The sequence below is a fragment of the Clinocottus analis genome, unplaced genomic scaffold (genome assembly GCF_023055335.1).
Source record: "Clinocottus analis isolate CAN_PGR_092001 unplaced genomic scaffold, fCliAna1.0.p SCAF_42, whole genome shotgun sequence".
NCBI lineage: Eukaryota > Metazoa > Chordata > Actinopteri > Perciformes > Cottidae > Clinocottus > Clinocottus analis.
Window position 1 is genome coordinate 103068 of NW_027176176.1, and position 21591 is coordinate 124658.

The window sequence follows — 21591 nt, forward strand, 5'->3', positions numbered from 1 at the left end:
ACTCAGGTTATAGACTCGGGTTAAAGACTCGGGTTAAAGACTGGGGTTAAAGACTCAGGTTAAAGACTCAGGTTATAGACTCAGGTTAAAGACTCAGGTTATAGACTGGGGTTAAAGACTCAGGTTAAAGACTCAGGTTATAGACTCAGGTTAAAGACTCAGGTTATAGACTGGGGTTAAAGACTCGGGTTAAAGACTCAGGTTATAGACTCCGGTTAAAGACTCAGGTTAGAGACTCAGGTTAAAGACTCAGGGTAAAGACTCAGGTTAAAGACTCAGGTTATAGACTCGGGTTATAGACTCAGGTTATAGACTCCGGTTAAAGACTCAGGTTAGAGACTCAGGTTAAAGACTCAGGTTTGCACTCGGGTTAAAGACTCAGGTTATAGACTCCGGTTAGAGACTCAGGTTAGAGACTCAGGTTAAAGACTCAGGTTATAGAGTCAGGTTAAAGACTCAGGTTATAGAGTCAGGTTATAGAGTCAGGTTAAAGACTCAGGTTAAAGACTCAGGGTAAAGACTCAGGTTAAAGACTCAGGTTAAAGACTCAGGTTAAAGACTCGGGTTAAAGACTCAGGTTATAGACTGGGGTTAAAGACTCGGGTTAAAGACTGGGGTTAAAGACTCAGGTTATAGACTCCGGTTATAGACTCAGGTTAAAGACTCAGGTTATAGACTCAGGTTAAAGACTCAGGTTATAGACTCCGGTTATAGACTCAGGTTAAAGACTCAGGTTAAAGACTCAGGTTAAAGACTCAGGTTATAGACTCAGGTTAAAGACTCAGGTTATAGACTCAGGTTAAAGACTCAGGTTAAAGACTCAGGTTAAAGACTCAGGTTAAAGACTCAGGTTATAGACTGGGGTTAAAGACTCAGGTTAAAGACTCAGGTTATAGACTCAGGTTATAGACTCGGGTTAAAAACTCGGGTTTCGACTTGGGTTATAGACCGGGTTAAAAACTTGGGTTATAGACTGGGGTTATAGAGTCGGGTTATAGACTCAGGTTATAGACTGGGGTTATAAACTGGGGTTAGAGACTCGCTAACTAGTTATTTACAACTCGCACTAACTACTTATTTACATATTATAAATACACCCCGGGAAATATGGTTAGAACAATCTTCAATTAAAAAGGCCTCCAGACTTGTATTTTCAGAATGAACCATCTGGCTGAGTCTCAGGGGTGTCTGGACCGTCCCATTGTTTTTCAAATGCGCAGAATAAACCCTTCAGTTCATAAACTGGGCTTAAAGTTCTGTCTGAGACTTTTCCAGACAGAAGCAGAGTATTTTTGTGTGCTTTGTTTGTGCAGCTTATTGTTACTGAAAGCCTGAAAACATCTGCATGCATATGCCTCCTTTTCTTTTTTAACCTCCATGAAACTGACCTCCAATAGGTGGGATGACTTGATCCAGAAGTTTCATACTGGTACGCTTCCAGATCTTTTTGATAATTCCCCTCAGCTCCTCATTGGCTTGTTCAAAATTACCTGAAATGGAAGAAAAGAATGAGACAAAGTACAATTAAGTACTGAGTTAGCACAGCTACATGTAGCCAAGTGAATCGTTCAACTACCTTTTCCAGTCGTGGTCACGCAACACAACTTCTTTTAAATAGTGTTGCAGGCAGTAAACTATCTAGTGCCATCTGCAGAGCGAGAAACACACGAAGCCTGATCTGAGTCTGTTGAAGAGGAACTCATGCTACTAGCAGTGCTCCAGGTCAAACTGAGCGTTAGAAATAATATGTTCTCCAGCAAGAGCAACGACTTAACTTTTTATCCATATCGATTCTTGTAAATCAAGTGCTCAATTTTTGAGGAGGGTTTTGTCATTTAGTGATGAATTAAAGGATAAGGGGTCTTTGATAACAGATTTATAGCATTTAATTCAACAAAAACAGTTTTTTCAGTTCTGCTTGAGGAGACCCGCAGCACTATTTGAAAAGTCTTTCTTAATCAGGTCGTCTTTTGGGAACCGGACAATCCTGCAGTGACGGCGAAGCTGAGCTGCTGCTAGCGTGGCTTACCCACTTACTTCATTTTTATAATGTTCATCTTGTAAAAAATAGATAACACTTGGTAGAGTAGACTACTTCCTGATTGGGGGAAGACACAGGACACGCTGGAGGGATTATATGTCCCGGCTGGCCTCGGAAAGCCTCGGGGTCCCAAGATAGAGCTGGAAAAGGTTGTGGGTGAAAGGGAAGCCTGGGTCGGCCTGCTGGGCTGCTACCAGCGACCTGACCCCGGATAAGCGGGTGCAAATGGATGGATGGACTTCCTGATTCAATCCAGTGTTGTCTTGTCTTTGTCATGTTTTATACATCATAATACAAACAGTACTTAATATAACGACTCCACGAGGAGTTTGTTCTGATTGGATGTTAGTGTTAAGGGAAGAGTGGCGTGAAACACCTTCACAAAGACTGCCGCAGCAATACGTGGCTGTAATCCAGTGCAAACGCTATTCACGCTTTTCATGCCGGAGTAAACACTCTAATGTCATCTGCATAATGTTATCTGCATCATAACTTGTTAACGTCATAACCCGTTGACGCCGTAACGTGAACATTTCCATGAAAGTACAGGCACGTATCTATGTATTTAATAATGACGTTTTATGCTCGTGTACTTTGTACTTTTGTACTATGTAAAGTTATAATGTTCATGGCTGAGTGGATGTCCTGAAACCACAAAGTACCGGTTCATCCTGGTCTCCATAGTGTCATGTCCTTGGGAAAGACACTGAAGCCCCACAGCTTCACAGCGTCACCAAGGGTGGTCAAACGCAGAGAATAATTTCCCACTGTGGGATTAATAAGGATAGTTTGCTCCATGTCTAACCCGTATTCACAAAACATGAGGAGCATAATATATGATACACATACTGTACAGTATTGACAACACAAACCTTCTGTCTTTATTTTCAGCGCAGTTCTAACAAGGGCAAACAGTGTGGCGTTGAAAGTGACAGTTCCATCACTGTTGAGAGGCATGTTCATGGAGACCAACCTCTGTGGAAAGAAGCACACACCAGCAAGATAATGCACACACGTTACTCACCACACAAGATAATGCACACACGTTACTCACCACACACGTTACTTACCACACAAGATAATGCACACACGTTACTCACCACACACGTTACTCACCACACAAGATAATGCACACACGTTACTCACCACACAAGATAATGCACACACGTTACTCACCACACACGTTACGTACCACACAAGATAATGCACACACGTTACTTACCACACACGTTACTCACATCACACGTTACGTACCACACAAGACAATGCACACACGTTACTCACCACACAAGACAATGCACACACGTTACTCACATCACACGTTACTCACATCACAAGATAATGCACACACGTTACTCACATCACACGTTACTCACATCACAAGATAATGCTACATTCGGACTACATTAGGACTACAGTAGAACTACACTAAAACTACACTAGGACTACATTATAAGTACACTCGGACTACACTAGGACTACACAAGGACTACACTAGAACTACATCAGGACCACACTTGAACTACACTAGGACTACTAGGACTACACTAGAACTACACTAGAACTACTAGGACTACACTAGGACTACATTAGGACTACACTAGGACTACTAGGACTACACTAGGACTACATTAGGACTACACTAGGACTACACTAGGACTACTAGGACTACTAGGACTACACTAGGACTACACTAGGACTACACGAGGACTACATTAGAACTACATTAGGACTACTAGGACTACATTAGGACTACACTAGGACTACTAGGACTACACGAGGACTATACTAGGACTACTAGGACTACACTAGGACTACACGAGGACTACACAAGGACTACATTAGAACTACATTAGGACTACTAGGACTACACGAGGACTACACGAGGACTACACAAGGACTATACTAGGACTATACTAGGAATACACTAGAACTACACACGGACTACACACGGACTACACACGGACTACACTAGAACTACAATAGAACTACACTAGAACTACACTAGAACTACATTAGGACTACACTAGAACTACATTAGGACTACACTAGAACTACACTAGGACTATACTAGGACTACTAGGACTACACGAGGACTACACGATGACTATACTAGGACTACACTAGGACTACTAGGACTACACGAGGACTATACTAGGACTACATTAGGACTACATTAGAACTACATTAGGACTACATTAGGACTACATTAGAACTACATTAGGACTACATTAGGACTACACTAGAACTACACTAGGACTACACTAGAACTACAATAGAACTACACTAGGACTACACTAGGACTATACTAGGACTACACGAGGACTACATTAGGACTACACTAGGACTACTAGGACTACACGAGGACTACACGAGGACTACACGAGGACTACATTAGAACTACATTAGGACTACAATAGGACTACATTAGAACTACATTAGGACTACATGAGAACTACAATAGGACTACATTAGAACTACATTAGGACTACATTAGGACTACATTAGAACTACATCAGGACTACATTAAAACTACATCAGGACTACATTAAAACTACATTAGAACTACATTAGGACTACACTAGAACTACATTAGGACTACATTAGAACTACATTAGGACTACATTAGAACTACATTAGGACTACACTAGAATTACATTAGGACTACATTAGAACTACATTAGGACTACATTAGGACTACATTAGAACTACATCAGGACTACATTAAAACTACATTAGAACTACATTAGGACTACACTAGAACTACATTAGGACTACATTAGAACTACATTAGGACTACACTAGAATTGCATTAGGACTACATTAGAACTACATTAGGACTACATTAGGACTACATTAGAACTACATCAGGACTACATTAAAACTACATTAGAACTACATTAGGACTACACTAGAACTACATTAGGACTACATTAGAACTACATTAGGACTACACTAGAATTACATTAGGACTACATTAGAACTACATTAGAACTACATCAGGACTACATTAGAACTACATTAGGACTACATTAGAACTACATTAGGACTACATTAGAACTACATTAGGACTACATTAGAACTACATTAGGACTACGCTAGAATTACATTAGGACTACATTAGAACTACATTAGGACTACATTAGGACTACATTAGAACTACATCAGGACTACATTAAAACTACATTAGAACTACATTAGGACTACACTAGAACTACATTAGGACTACATTAGAACTACATTAGGACTACACTAGAATTACATTAGGACTACATTAGAACTACATTAGGACTACATTAGAACTACATTAGAACTACATCAGGACTACGTTAGGGTTGGCATGTGACACCTGCCATCAGGCTAAATGTCTGGCTCACCTTGCAGGCAATACGATGTGGACAAAACTTGCCAAAACCCAGAGGAGGAGGTATTCTTCGTAGTAGAGTCACCACATCAAGGTGCTTGATACGCCCTCTGTAACAAAGAATATCAAATGAAGGACTGTTTTACCAACACACACGTCCCCATTGTTGTTTTCTCTATTCTGCCACTTGATTTAAACCAACAAACAAACGATCAATATGTGCACTCAGTAATGCCCTCAGTATATAACATGTAAAATATCAATCTTTAAATATAGTACTATACTGTACCTGGGGAGAGAGAGAGAGAGAGAGAGAGAGAGAGAGAGAGAGAGAGAGCGAGAGAGAGAGAGAGAGAGAGAGAGAGAGAGAGAGAGAGAGAGAGAGATTTTACAGTCTTCCCCATTTTTAGAGGCTCCAAAGTAATTGTAATTGTCTTACAAAAGGTCTGATGGCCAGGTTAATTTACACATGTATATATGGCATCCATACAAATGAGCTCATATATACTGTATTGATGTAGAGGCGTGTTCTTTTCCCTCATTATTTCATGAGAAATTTAGCAGATGAAAAGGTCTGGAGATGATTTAAAATGTTGAGTTGGCGTTTGGTAGCTGGTGCAGGGAGCTCTCAGCATGGGGACCAAAGAGGTGTAAAAGCTAGTGAAGGAGGCCATTAAAAGGCTGTTAAACCCCACAAACCTTTCAGGCAGATAGAAGAAACATTAGGACTCACTGAATCAACACTTTGATTTCTGAAAATAAAGAATGTACTGGCAAGCTCACCAACAACAAAAGGCCCGGAAGATCACGTAGGACATGGAAAATAGACGGAGGAGAAGGATTTCCTCGGTGAAGTAAAACACTTCATAACATGAATACTGAGGTCAAGAATACTCTGGAGGAGGTAGGCGTGTGTTTGTCAAAGTCTACACTCAAGAGATGCCTCAATGAATCTAAATACAGACGGTTTACAACAAGGTGCAAAGCACTGAGAACACTGAAGTACATGAAGGCCAGATTACACCAGAAAACATCTGACCAGCAGCACTCACACACAAGCACTCACAAGCACTCACGTTGCCTCAGGATCGTATTCTGCCCATATTTTCTTGAACTCATCCAAGTGCTGAGGGCCAAGGATGGACCAATCCCGTGTCAAGTAGTCAAAGTTATCCATGATGACAGCCACAAATAGGTTAATGATCTGTGAAGGACAGAAGAAAAGATAATAACTCGGGGGCAGTGACGTACAGTATAGAAACACTATGATTGTGAACGTGAATTTACCAAAAAGGCACACAGCATGTAGAAACTCATGAAGTAGATGATGGCAAAGTTGGATCCACAGGTGTACTCCTCCCCAGGCAAGTAGTCCGACTTGGGGTCACACTTCTTCCCGTACATACAGGCCAACATCACTTCGTGCCATGCCTCCCCTGTAGCACATCTATAGACATCAAAACGTCTCTCTTTACATCTCTGACCTGAGACAGAAACGCCAATCCCTTACTCTGTCGGACATTGCTGTCTTGTTAAGGATTTAATTATGTGTTATTAGTTAGTTTAAAATGGCCATAAAAGAATGCAGTGTGAGACTTAAAACACATCGATCTGTCAATGCTTTATAAATAGACCTGTCAATGCTTTATAAATAGACCTGTCAATGCTTTATAAATAGACCTGTCAATGCTTTATAAATAGACCTCTCAATGCTTTATAAATAGACCTCTCAATGCTTTATAAATAAACCTCTCAATGCTTTATAAATAGACCTGTCAATGCTTTATAAATAGACCTGTCAATGCTTTATAAATAGACCTCTCAATGCTTTATAAATAAACCTCTCAATGCTTTATAAATAGACCTCTCAATGCTTTATAAATAAACCTCTCAATGCTTTATAAATAGACCTCTCAATGCTTTATAAATAGACCTCTCAATGCTTTATAAATAGACCTCTCAATGCTTTATAAATAAACCTCTCAATGCTTTATAAATAGACCTGTCAATGCTTTATAAATAAACCTCTCAATGCTTTATAAATAGACCTCTCAATGCTTTATAAATAAACCTCTCAATGCTTTATAAATAGACCTGTCAATGCTTTATAAATAGACCTGTCAATGCTTTATAAATAGACCTGTAAATGCTTTATAAATAAACCTCTCAATGCTTTATAAATAAACCTCTCAATGCTTTATAAATAAACCTCTCAATGCTTTATAAATAGACCTGTCAATGCTTTATAAATAGACCTGTCAATGCTTTATAAATAGACATTCAATGCTTTATAAATATATAGCTGTACCAGTGTCTCCACAGATGGGACTGGTAGCGGGTAGTACTGTACTTTATGTTGGATAAAACCAAGATGATCTTATTTTAGAGTCATTACCTCAATGATATATATATATATATATATATATATATATATATATATATATATATATATATATATATATATATATATATATATATAAAATTGCTTCAAACACTTGGAAAGTATTAACTCCTGCAGCCACAAACATTTCACTGGCACGACACCATCTCATGGCGTCATTATACGCTACATACCTAACGGACGTGAGAGAACGTTAGCTTGTACATACATCCTTTTACATTGTCTGTGAATATCATCATCATTGTCGTCATCATCGTCATCAGTCATCTGTTCTGTAATAAAATGGCCAAGATATTTGACCTTATCAGACACAGAGGGAATTATCGGACAATTTACAGTTGGTTGATTTAAGACTTTTGTCCTCATTTGTTTTGAGACCAGCAACAGAAGCACAAAACAAGCTAAAGTAATGTGTTTAAGTGTATGCTGATGATACCTGATTTTCACACAGGACCATGCTGAGTTACCGTTTCCGGTCTCGACTAGAAGAGACATTTGAATTTATATTCTAAGTGCTAACCTGGTTGAACATAAGTGGGCTTATACAGCATCCAAATGTCAGATGCAACCCAAAGTAGAAATTTTGAATGCTACCTGATGCAGGTAATCCTACCTGAACAGATCTACCAGGAAAGTGTGTCTGTAATGTCGGCTTTGGAGAACCGCACATCCTTAAAGTGGAACTGAATGAACTTTGTGTTCGGGCAAAGGTCCTGGGGGCAGAGAGGGCACCCCACCCCCGTCTCAGAAGACACCAGTCCTTTGGCAGAAATCCTGCCGCTGACAAGGTTGCTCTCAGTGTCATGCAAGCACAGCTGCAAGATGAACGATGATCAACTGGAAGGACCTTTTCAGAGGAAACGTTGATGGTCCTTTCTATGCTGGAGAAGGTTGTGGTGGAAAACGTGGTCTATTGTGGTGATGAAGGTCAGTGAAGCAAACTAGTCCTCCTCTGAACAATCCTGTCATCCCACTCACAATGCAGCCGTAGTGCTTGAGACCACCGTGAGAGTCTGACTGATTCAATCTGAGGTCCTACACCAGACAAACCTGAATAAAGTTAAGCTTGAAAACGGTTTAGGTGATGTGTGTCACAGATGCTTTCTATTCCGTCTATCACACACATACATTTTCTCTTATCCACGATTTGGCTCACTTTGATCCTCTTTCTGTGTTAGGAGGATCTTAAAGTGGCTGTGTCTTTGATTTACATGTTCGGTGTCCCTAAATAATGTTCCTGTTTGACTCAAAAGCGGAGCAATAAAGTAGCTTTTGCCTCCTATTTTACTGCATTGGATGAATCAACTCCTTCCTATACTTAGAGGAGATTAAACACAATATTAGGGGATGCTCTTTGTTTCTCCCTGAAATAAATTCCTTCTATTTCTTCTTTGGAAAACGTATTTTACAGTGCAAATGGAACTTGAATGAATCAATGCAATATGAATAACATAACTACAGGGTATTTAGCATTAGTTAAGCATGAGTAAACACGTAATTCATCATTTATAAAGCTTTGTTCCAACATTAACACTCATTAGTATGCAATTCATGAAGACAGTTTTAAATGTTTTATTCTTAAATAAGCATGACTATTGTGCGTTTCATGACAAGCTTTCATACATTATTAATCTCCCCAATTTTTAAACAAAGTAATATATTACTAATCCATTATTAATGACTTATAGATAATATTGAGATCATTTAATAATTTTAGGAAATTATAAAAAAAAAACATTTTTCAATGTCATTTATTCATCATTCATTGATACATTTAATGATTTAGACATGCACTAATGCTTAGGGACTATGTTAATATGAGCTTCATGAACGAGTTTTAATACTGAAATTCATGATTAATTCAGTAGTTACTAGTCGTTAGTTAAGTAGTAGTTAAGTATGTTGTGTGACCTCATCTAAAGTGAGGACAAAGCATTAATAAATGACATTGAAAGGCCAGCAGCGCCTCAAAGCTAATGGAGCTTATCTTCTCAACAGAAAAGGGAAATAGAGGCTATTTGAGGCGATGCCCAGTGTCAGGACCTCTAGTTAGTGACCAACTACCTGAATTGATCATGAATTGTAGTATTACAACGTGTTTCTAAAGCACATGTTAACATAGTCCCTAACTATTAGAACATATCTCAATAAATGCATAAATAAATTACATTTAAATCATGTTACAATCACTGATGATTGATGATCTCATCAATGATTGATGATCTCATCAATCATCCATAAGTCCTTCATAATTGGTTTGTAATATATATTACTTAATTTAAGAAATGGGGAATCCATCATTCATCCATCATCAGACTAGTTTGTTGGGTTTTAGTTCATTAGGCGTAGGAAAGTGATTATGATGCATGCCGGTGCTACGTTATGGGTGATTCCATAACACGTCTGAACCTTTCCCAGCATTCTCTGAATTGAAAAGCACCCGCTGTGGACACACCACCAACCTGAATAACAGCAGTACAGCCTGAAGGAATGTCTGGAAGTTATTGTTTCTGTTGATGTATGTTTCGTCAACCAATGCAATTTTACCAAATATCTGCAAAAAAAAAGAATCATGTTCTTAATGACAGCCACATGGAGTTACGCGGTCTACGCTGGCTTTGTGTTGTGCCACAATTTGAATCTGTCCTGGGACTCTTCTCCTCAACACGCTGGGTCGCGGCCTGCTCACGGCAAACAGCAGCACACCAATGCTGTCCACATGGCTGACTATTTACTCTTCACGCACCCCCCTCTTCTTCTACGCTGCCACCTCAGCAGTTTCCTACGAAAGCTCCCCCTACTGGCCCAATCCGTCTGCCCTGCAGCTCTCCCCATCGCCTTCACTGTTGTGACAGACATGCCACTCCCACACGGCATTCACAGTGTGAACAAAAGCAACCTCTCTCAGATCCACCCTCAGTGCAAGTTCATCATCTGCAAACTCAATCCGGTCTCTGTGGAATCAGCCACAGCGCAAGCCCACTCCGTTTGTATGTCATCACAACAACGGCATGTGAATTCAGCCGACATCAGGACCCAAATCCTCTCAACTGGTCACAAAACACTCCTTGAAACTCGCTCTGTTCAACATCCGGTCACGTACCTACCTTCCTCTCCGACCTATCTGAATTCCTGACCCAGCTCTGCTTCCTCTCACCTTCCACCCTGGTGCTCGGTGACATCAGTATCGATTCCTCAGACTGTAAAACAGTCCACAGAACTTCTGGACATGCTTCAACTTCACTCAGCACATCAAGTTCCCCACCCACAACCGGGACCTGGTCCGCTCCACAGGACTTACCATCAGTCTCTCTGACATCACCATCTTCGACACCGAGCAGTCATCGTGGACATTGACATCCCAGAAACCAAACAGGGTTCCAAACACCCATGCCCCTCCGTACCATCAAGTCCATCTGCCCCTCATCCCCGTCAGTCTGTGTCACTGCAAAACTCTCCAGCCTTCATTTAGCCCCTCCCCCACAGACCTGGTCCACCTCTACAATAACACTCTGTCTTCCTGCCTTTACCCTCTCAAAACCACACTGCCCCCTGGTTCACACCTGAACTCTGCCCCATGAAATCCCGGAAACACTGACGAGAGCGACTCTCCAACCGAACCGGACTCGCGGTGCTGCCCCGAGGGGAGGGCAACTCACCCTGTGATTCAGTCAGAGAGAATTTTTAGAAGTGGTGCTGTAGGCCGAGACTGCTGGGGGACATCTGAGGATACACTGAGCTCCTCTCTCCTCTTCTCTCTCTCCTTCTGGATGAATTAATGTGTCTTCAATGCACATTACTAACTCTACTTCTTCTCAGGAGCCTCTAAGCTTTCTCGCCTCTCAAGTTTCCAGGTGGCCGTCTGGAGCCGGACCTGCTGATGCCCCTCCTCTCTACCTCCTGCTTCAGGGACGGTGGTAATCTGGATCGTGGTCCATGTCTACTACTCATATGAATAATGAGTACAATACTTATTATGAATAAATTATATATGACTTCTATTGCTTCTGTCAGGGCTGCCATGACAGGAGGCAGGAGGGGCTCCAGACAGCCACGCTCCAGTGAAACATGAGGCGAGAAAGTGGAGCTGCTCTGGGAAAGAAGTAGAGTTAGTAATGTGCATTGAAGACACATTAACCCATCCAGAAGGAGGGAGAGGAGAGAGAGGAGCTCAGTGTATCCTAAGATGCCCCCCAGCAGTCTAGGTCTAGAGCAGCATATCTAGAGGCTGGAGCAGGACTAACCTGAACCAGTTCTAACTATAGACCTGAACCAGTTCTAACTATAGACCTGAACCAGTCCTAACTATAGACCTGAACCATTCCTAACTATAGACCTGAACCAGCTCTAACTATAGACCTGAACCAGCTCTAACTATAAACCTGAACCAGCTCTAACTGTAGACCTGAACCAGCTCTAACTAAAGACCTGAACCAGCTCTAACTATAGACCTGAACCAGCTCTAACTATAGACCTGAACCAGTCCTAACTATAGACCTGAACCAGCTCTAACTGTAGACCTGAACCAGCTCTAACTAAAGACCTGAACCAGCTCTAACTATAGACCTGAACCAGCTCTAACTATAGACCTGAACCAGTCCTAACTATAGACCTGAACCAGCTCTAACTCTAGACCTGAACCAGCTCTAACTAAAGACCTGAACCAGCTCTAACTATAGACCTGAACCAGCTCTAACTATAGACCTGAACCAGCTCTAACTATAGTGGGGTAATATAGTACTATAATCTCTCTAGTGGGGTAATATAGTACTATAATCTCTCTAGTGGGGTAACATGGTACTATGATCTCTCTAGTGGGGTAATATGGTACTATGATCTCTCTAGTGGGGTAATATGGTACTATGATCTCTCTAGTGGGGTAACATGGTACTATGATCTCTCTAGTGGGGTAACATGGTACTATGATCTCTCTAGTGGGGTAATATGGTACTATGATCTCTCTAGTGGGGTAATATAGTACTATAATCTCTCTAGTGGGGTAACATGGTACTATGATCTCTCTAGTGGGGTAATATGGTACTATGATCTCTCTAGTGGGGTAATATGGTACTATGATCTCTCTAGTGGGGTAATATAGTACTATGATCTCTCTAGTGGGGTAACATGGTACTATGATCTCTCTAGTGGGGTAATATAGTACTATAATCTCTCTAGTGGGGTAATATGGTACTATGATCTCTCTAGTGGGGTAATATGGTACTATGATCTCTCTAGTGGGGTAATATGGTACTATGATCTCTCTAGTGGGGTAATATGGTACTATGATCTCTCTAGTGGGGTAATATGGTACTATAATCTCTCTAGTGGGGTAATATGGTACTATAATCTCCTTTAGTATTGCCAATAGAGTCCAGTAGAGGGCTCTGCTGTGCTTATAGAAATGAAGAGGGAACATCATAACCTTTGTTGAAACCAATATTTGTAATCAAATACATATGACATAAGTTTAGTTTTGAATCCACACCGTCCAGCCAATCAGAATTAAAAAATACTCAAGGTTCATGAAATAATCAACAATAATGGGTTTTGTGTGTGTTTGTGTGTGTGTACCTGCATTCCAACCACAGCATATATAAAGAACAGCATGAGAATGAGCAGGCCCACATAGGGAAGAGCCTGCAACACAATGAACAAGAGCAATGTCAGAGACACATGGAAATGTTAATTCACAGGCGGAATTTTGCAGAGATGATCCTGACCTGAAGGGATTTGATGAAGGTCCACAGAAGATTCCGTATTCCCTCAGAGCGATTCAGGAGTTTCACAAGACGCATGACACGAAACAGTCTGAAGAACGTGACTGATACGCTCATGTTCTCAGAAGACTTCTCAGACAAACGGAGGGAAAACGTTACATGACATAGTGCAAACTCGTAAATTCCCCAAAACTGCAGTTCAAGAAAAAGTAAAGCAACTCACCGCAATAGCTTGCATTGGATCCACAGCCTGCAAAAACAAATGTGTGTTTTGCTACTGCTGCCTTTTAAGAAATTGCTTTAACAAACACATCTTTTGGTGCGTACATCCAAGCTGTTCTTATGCTTATTGCAAACTTTAGTGTCAACACATTAACATCCGACCAGTTCACCAAGGGAACCTTTGTATGAACGGCAAACCAATGCTTTTATGTTTAAACAAAAGAAGATATTCAATATGCAGGTATTATTGGTGCTGGGCCAAAGATAGAAAGTGTTAGCTCCAATGTCCAAGTGACAGTGTAATTCATGCAACATACAAGCGTACACATTGTTAGGAATAACACAACGAAGTCCAGGACTTAATTCCATCACGGTCCCTCATGGAAACAGACTTAATTCCCAAAGCAATGCACACAGTTTTCAGCGGTCTGTGAAGCCGCATATTATTCTGAACACACACTGAAGTAAATTAGCATAATATCTATGAACTTAGTTTAATATGTGATTTTTTTAGATGGTAGGCATTCAAACCCCTCCCTCTGCACCAGCTCATCTTTGTCCTCTGAGTCAAGTGCTCCAGCGGTTTTCTCGTGTTATCTTCCTGGTTTTTGACATCACCCGTTTTGATGTTGTAAGACTTCAAACTGGGGTCACCATGTTGGGAGCCAATGAGAGGCCATCCATTTGATCCCAGTCTCGTATTATGCACCATTAAGAAGGCTAGTAAAATATATATTGTGATCATCTGAGCATAACATGCTTTTATACACCTTTGTCAGTACAAGACTTATTCAGACAAATTCATGCAACATGTGAATTTCATACAAAATTGAGGCAAGTGAATAGTTACAGTGCAGCCATGGAGACAGTAAAGTCCGCCAGTGGAGGCCAGTGCTGCCTGTTGGAGGGAAACACAACATAGAGAAGTGATGTCACTGAGCAAAGAAAGAGAGCGTTCAGCTGTAGAGGTGAGATCATGTCTTACATTGTTGGTTCAGTTAGCTTCAGTTAGCGCCGCTCAGTAAACACCGTTTGAATGGCTGCTGCAAAATGAGTTCTGGACATCAAAACAAATGTGCTATATTTTCTGTTTCTGTGACTTCTGTGTGGCACTTGGAGAACATTGTAGGTGTAAGTAACATTAAGGGTGTTTTTCTGAGCTAAATATGGCTTCCTTGTACTCAGCATGCGTATGTAGAGTTTATATGTAATGTTAGATAGTTAAAAAAATAGTTATTTAATGTTGTTTAGGTTAAGCAACCATCAGTCAAGGCATTGCCCCCAAATATAAATACTGAACAAACACAGGAGATTATTACATGTTCTGTCAGTTTAAATATGTGAACTTATTATCAAAGTGTGTGTTAGGTTTTTGTGTGTGTGTAAATGGTAAATGTACGCTTCAACACTACATACCACTCACACACTAATAACACAGCCCTCGGGGGCAATTTGGGGTTCAGTGCCTTGCCCAAAGTCACCTCGACATGAACTAGCTGAGGCTGGGAATCGATCCACCAATCTTCTGATCGAAAGACAACCTGCTCCACTGATCCATAGTGCTAAAAAATAAATAATGTGAGTAAGGCAATGTACTCACATCGATTTCGCTCAGCATCACGTCCACAACACTTCCAATGACGATGACGAAGTCAAAGACGTTCCAGGGGTCTCCAAAATAGCCCTTTGAGAAAACAAGGTAAGTCGATGCGTGGCTGGATGTCAGCCATCACGATGCATGCATGCACACCAGGTGATGTTTCCATAGTACTCAGTCGGACATTGATCTATTTTCACAGTTCAAATTATAAAACTGAAAGATGGAAGTTCAAATATTTTAGCTTTCAGCATTCTAACCCGTTATTAGCAATTTTCTAGTTTGATATATTAGTAATTTGATAGCGGGGCGAAGAATAACACTCTGTTTCTCAAGATGTAACTGTCAATCCACTTGCTGTACCTCTGTATTCTTTTGGGGATCCATACCGGCCTATCTGCTCATGTTCGGATGTTTCAACTTCAAGCTCATGATGCACGGCTCAGATGTCTGAATCCTTCTGTATGATTCATTAATATTGACCTATACCTCGGTCTCCGTTTCCCTCTCAATCTCAGCTCAACCAGTCGAGGTGGATGGTTGCCCAAACATTTGAGATTGTTCTGCTCAAGGTTCACAACCCACTAACAAGGATTGTAGCCCCAGAGCTTGCTGTTGTGGCAATTTATCAGTATGTTCTTTTTGATGCAACTTGTATGGCTTAACTTTCAGTATTGTGTGCATGCAGACAAACAAAGTCGCCTCTGTCTGACTTGCTGTAATCTGATGGTTCATAACTTTCGCTTCCCACACAAAAGCAGAAACAGCAACTCAAGGTATCCGAGGTTGACATCTTTGTTCCAACCGCAAAGGATGTATTGAAAGTAGAATTTTGACTTACCTTGGCTTTGAAGGCCATAAGTTTAAGGACCATCTCCACAGTGAAGAGCACAGTGAAAATCACATTCAGCATGTCAGACAGGTGAGTTACGTGGTCTGACTGGTTACAGTGCTGTTGGTTGAAAAGGAACAGATCGGCCACTGCATCCATATAAAGTCACACAGAGTGATTGTACTTGGAGGGTAACACGAGCTAAGATGACTTGTAAGTAACGTCTGGAAAGAGGTTCAGGATGACACAACTGGCTTGTAGCTTTTTCCTGAAGTCTGTTATGCCCTGTTCATATGTTTGGACATCAAGTAGACAGAGAGACAGAAATGCAATAGATGTAATATATGTATGTGACGTGTTCTTACCTGCATTCCCAGACACATGGTGTTGGCCATAATAAGGAGGAACATAAGGTACTCAAAGTAACAGGAGGTGACGATGTACCACACCTGATACTGGTAGGGGTTCTTGGGAATATAACACCTCAGAGGGCGGGCCTTAAGAGCATACTGCACACACTGGCGCTGGAGGGGTGAAAGAAGCAGAGTTTAAACAAAGTTATAACAGTAAAAACATGAATCAGGATGATGGAAGCCAATAGCAACATCAGACGGTTGAAACTAACAATAATAGATGATATTCAATTCATTTTTACACAAACTCCTTTGGCAAAACACTCATGGACTTTGTAATTAAAATCACATCCTTGATTCTTGACATTTCTGAAAGAGCAAGTCCACTCTCCTGAGCGGGTTAAGGTCACTAAGCATTGCTCATAGTGAGTCCACATTGGGTGAGGGGCCTTAGTGGGACCCCGCTGGGATAAAGGGGCCCGGAAACAGCCCAGTTGCCCTCTTTGGCTGAACTGCCCGGATGTGGACAGATTGATCCTCTGTTGTTGGGTCTGAGGATCGGAACTGATCAACAAGATGAGGAAGTCATGAAGCCTGTTAAAAAATGCATGTCCAGAGCTCTTACAGTGTGATACACAATAAAATATTCCTTATTTTTACAATAGAAAATATTTCATTGTTGACAGCGTTTAAAGTGCCTTCGTCCCCAGCAGGGGGCCTGTGTGTCTGCTATTAATAATCAATATTGTGAAATTAAAATGACAAGAAATGTTACTTTTTTCTTACATGTGATGTCATGTTTTCATCCCTTGTGTTTCCTCTCGTGTCCTGTGTGTCTCTACTCTGTCTAAAGGAAGAGGAGGCGTGTCCACTTCTTCCTCCTCCTCCTGGGCGGCGGCTGCAGGCACCGCTGACAGCCATCGACAATCAGAGTCTGCAGTATATCAACCGTGATCTTCCTGCCAGTCACCGCCAGATCGTTCCGTCACCTTAGTGGTATTTATGAATTTGGCCATCTGTTTTTTTAACGCTTGATGGTGACCTTTTTTCCCTGCTCACCCTGTTCTCTTTGTTCCCTGATATCCTGAATCCCGACCTGTCACCTGCCTACTCGTCCACCGCCGGATTCGACCCTGCCCTGTTCCACATCTTTTATTTATATTTGTGTAAATAAATCCCTTTTATTTTCTACCTAAAACCTTCTGTGACTCCTTTGCTGCTGTTGGGTCCACATTCGGCTCCCGGCTCTCGCAGATAATAATGATGTTTCCTACTAAAATATAGTATTCAGCATAGTTTTATAAGTAGGCATGTTCATCGTGTTTTCCGATTGTTCATGCTTAAAGTGGTGCCGGAAAGCACCACGTTGACCCCAAAAGGGGACTTTGTGTCTTTGCCGTCGACCCCTCTCACCCTGGACTGTTGGAGTCCCTTCCCTCAGGCAGGAGGCTGAAGTCCATCAGGACCAAGACCTTCTTCATCAGAACCAAGACCTGCTCCATCAGAACCAAGACCTGCTTCATCAGAATCAAGATCTGCTCCATCAGAACCAAGACCTGCTCCATCAGAACCAAGACATGCACCATCAGAACCAAGACCTCATGCTCCATCAAGACCGAGACCCCAAGCTTCATCAGGACTGAGACCTCACGCTCCATCAGGACCAAGACCTCACGCTCCATCAAGACCGAGACCCCACGCTTCATCAGGACCAAGACCTCACGCTCCATCAGGACTGACACCTCACGCTCCATCAGGACCAAGACCTCACGCTCCATCAAGACCAAGACCTCACACTCCATCAGGACCAAGACCTCACGCTCCATCAAGACCGAGACCCCACGCTTCATCAGGACCAAGACCTCACGCTCCATCAGGACTGACACCTCACGCTCCATCAGGACCAAGACCTCACGCTCCATCAAGACCAAGACCTCACACTCCATCAGGACCAAGACCTCGCGCTCCAGCAGGACCAAGACTTCACGCTCCATCAGGACCAAGACCTCACGCTCCATCAGGACCAAGACCTCACGCTCCATCAGGACCGAGACTTCACGCTCCATCAGGACCAAGACTTCACGTTCCACCAGGACCAAGACTTCACGCTCCATCAGGACCAAGACTTCACGTTCCACCAGGACCAAGGCTTCACGCTCCATCAGGACCAAGACCTGACGCTCCATCAGGACCAAGACCTCACGCTCCATCAGGACCAAGACCTTACACTCCATCAGGACTGAGATCTCACACTTCATCAGGACCAAGACTTCACGCTCCATCAGGACCAAGACTTCACGCTACATCAGGACCGAGACCTCACACTTCATCAAGACCCTCACCCTTCATCAGGACCAAGACCTCACACTCCATCAGGACCAACACCTCACGCTCCATCAGGACTGAGACCTTACACTTCATCAGGACCCTCACCCTTCATCAGGACCAAGACCTCACGCTTCATCAGGACCAAGACTTCACGCTCCATTAGGACTGAGACCTCACCCTTCATCAGGACCAAGACCTCACGCTCCATCAGGACCAAGACCTCACACTCCATCAGGACCGAGACTTCACGCTCCATCAGGACTGAGACTTCACGCTCCATCAGGACCAAGACCTCACGCTCCATCAGGACCAAGACCTCACACTCCATCAGGACCGAGACTTCACGCTCCATCAGGACTGAGACTTCACGCTCCATCAGGACCAAGACCTCACGCTCCATCAGGACCGAGACTTCACGCTCCATCAGGACCGAGACTTCACGCTCCATCAGGACCAAGACTTCACGCTCCATTAGGACCAAGACTTCACGCTCCATCAGGACTGAGACCTCACCCTTCATCAGGACCAAGACCTCACGCTCCATCAGGACCAAGACCTCACGTTCCACCAGGACCAAGACTTCACGCTCCATCAGGACTGAGACCTCACACTTCATCAGGACCAAGACTTCACGCTCCATCAGGACCAAGACCTCACACTCCATCAGGACCAAGACTTCACGCTCCATCAGGACCGAGACCTCACACTCCATCAGGACCAAGACTTCACGCTCCATCAGGACCAAGACCTCACACTTCATCAGGACCAAGACTTCACGCTCCATTAGGACTGAGACCTCACGCTCCATCAGGACCGAGACCTCACGTTCCACCAGGACCAAGACTTCACGCTCCATCAGGACTGAGACCTCACACTCCATCAGGACCAAGACTTCACGCTCCATCAGGACTGAGACCTCACCCTTCATCAGGACCAAGACCTCACGCTCCATCAGGACCAAGACCTCACGTTCCACCAGGACCAAGACTTCACGCTCCATCAGGACCGAGACCTCACACTCCATCAGGACCAACACTTCACGCTCCATCAGGACCAAGACCTCACACTTCATCAGGACCGAGACCTCACACTTCATCAGGACCAAAACCTCACGCTCCATCAGGACCGAGACCTCACACTTCATCAGGACCCTCACCCTTCATCAGGACCAAGACCTCACACTCCATCAGGACCAAGACCTCACGCTCCATCAGGACTGAGACCTTACACTTCATCAGGACCCTCACCCTTCATCAGGACCAAGACCTCACGCTTCATCAGGACCAAGACTTCACGCTCCATTAGGACTGAGACCTCACCCTGCATCAGGACCAAGACCTCACGCTCCATCAGGACCAAGACCTCACACTCCATCAGGACTGAGACTTCACGCTCCATCAGGACCAAGACCTCACGCTCCATCAGGACCGAGACTTCACGCTCCATCAGGACCGAGATTTCACGCTCCATCAGGACCAAGACTTCACGCTCCATTAGGACCAAGACTTCATGCTCCATCAGGACTGAGACCTCACCCTTCATCAGGACCAAGACCTCACGCTCCATCAGGACCAAAACCTCACGCTCCATCAGGACCGAGACCTCACACTTCATCAGGACCCTCACCCTTCATCAGGACCAAGACCTCACACTCCATCAGGACCAAGACCTCACGCTCCATCAGGACTGAGACCTTACACTTCATCAGGACCCTCACCCTTCATCAGGACCAAGACCTCACGCTTCATCAGGACCAAGACTTCACGCTCCATTAGGACTGAGACCTCACCCTGCATCAGGACCAAGACCTCACGCTCCATCAGGACCAAGACCTCACACTCCATCAGGACTGAGACTTCACGCTCCATCAGGACCAAGACCTCACGCTCCATCAGGACCGAGACTTCACGCTCCATCAGGACCGAGATTTCACGCTCCATCAGGACCAAGACTTCACGCTCCATTAGGACCAAGACTTCATGCTCCATCAGGACTGAGACCTCACCCTTCATCAGGACCAAGACCTCACGCTCCATCAGGACCAAGACCTCACGTTCCACCAGGACCAAGACTTCACGCTCCATCAGGACTGAGACCTCACACTTCATCAGGACCAAGACTTCACGCTCCATCAGGACCAAGACCTCACACTCCATCAGGACCGAGACTTCACGCTCCATCAGGACCAAGACTTCACGCTCCATTAGGACCAAGACTTCACGCTCCATCAGGACTGAGACCTCACCCTTCATCAGGACCAAGACCTCACGCTCCATCAGGACCAAGACCTCACGTTCCACCAGGACCAAGACTTCACGCTCCATCAGGACTGAGACCTCACACTTCATCAGGACCAAGACTTCACGCTCCATCAGGACCAAGACCTCACACTCCATCAGGACCAAGACTTCACGCTCCATCAGGACCGAGACCTCACACTCCATCAGGACCAAGACTTCACGCTCCATCAGGACCAAGACCTCACACTTCATCAGGACCAAGACTTCACGCTCCATTAGGACTGAGACCTCACGCTCCATCAGGACCGAGACCTCACGTTCCACCAGGACCAAGACTTCACGCTCCATCAGGACTGAGACCTCACACTCCATCAGGACCAAGACTTCACGCTCCATCAGGACTGAGACCTCACCCTTCATCAGGACCAAGACCTCACCCTTCATCAGGACCAAGACCTCACACTCCATCAGGACCAAGACCTCACGCTCCATCAGG

General features: G+C 43.5%; 1 protein-coding gene across 1 annotated transcript in view; it reads right to left on the reverse strand.

Moving 5' to 3' along the window:
- Nucleotides 1–21591, reverse strand: part of LOC137801664 (dihydropyridine-sensitive L-type skeletal muscle calcium channel subunit alpha-1-like) — a 59130-nt gene that overhangs the window by 5873 nt on the left and 31666 nt on the right. The window contains exons 26-38 of the mRNA XM_068599009.1: nt 16540–16698; nt 16184–16294; nt 15346–15429; nt 14596–14643; nt 13747–13773; nt 13527–13652; nt 13378–13443; nt 10269–10360; nt 6693–6852; nt 6482–6609; nt 5419–5515; nt 2914–3016; nt 1389–1490 (exon numbers count right to left, since the gene is read on the reverse strand). Of these exons, the coding sequence (XP_068455110.1) occupies nt 1389–1490; nt 2914–3016; nt 5419–5515; nt 6482–6609; nt 6693–6852; nt 10269–10360; nt 13378–13443; nt 13527–13652; nt 13747–13773; nt 14596–14643; nt 15346–15429; nt 16184–16294; nt 16540–16698 (1303 nt within the window). The remainder of the gene's footprint in view (nt 1–1388; nt 1491–2913; nt 3017–5418; nt 5516–6481; nt 6610–6692; nt 6853–10268; nt 10361–13377; nt 13444–13526; nt 13653–13746; nt 13774–14595; nt 14644–15345; nt 15430–16183; nt 16295–16539; nt 16699–21591) is intronic.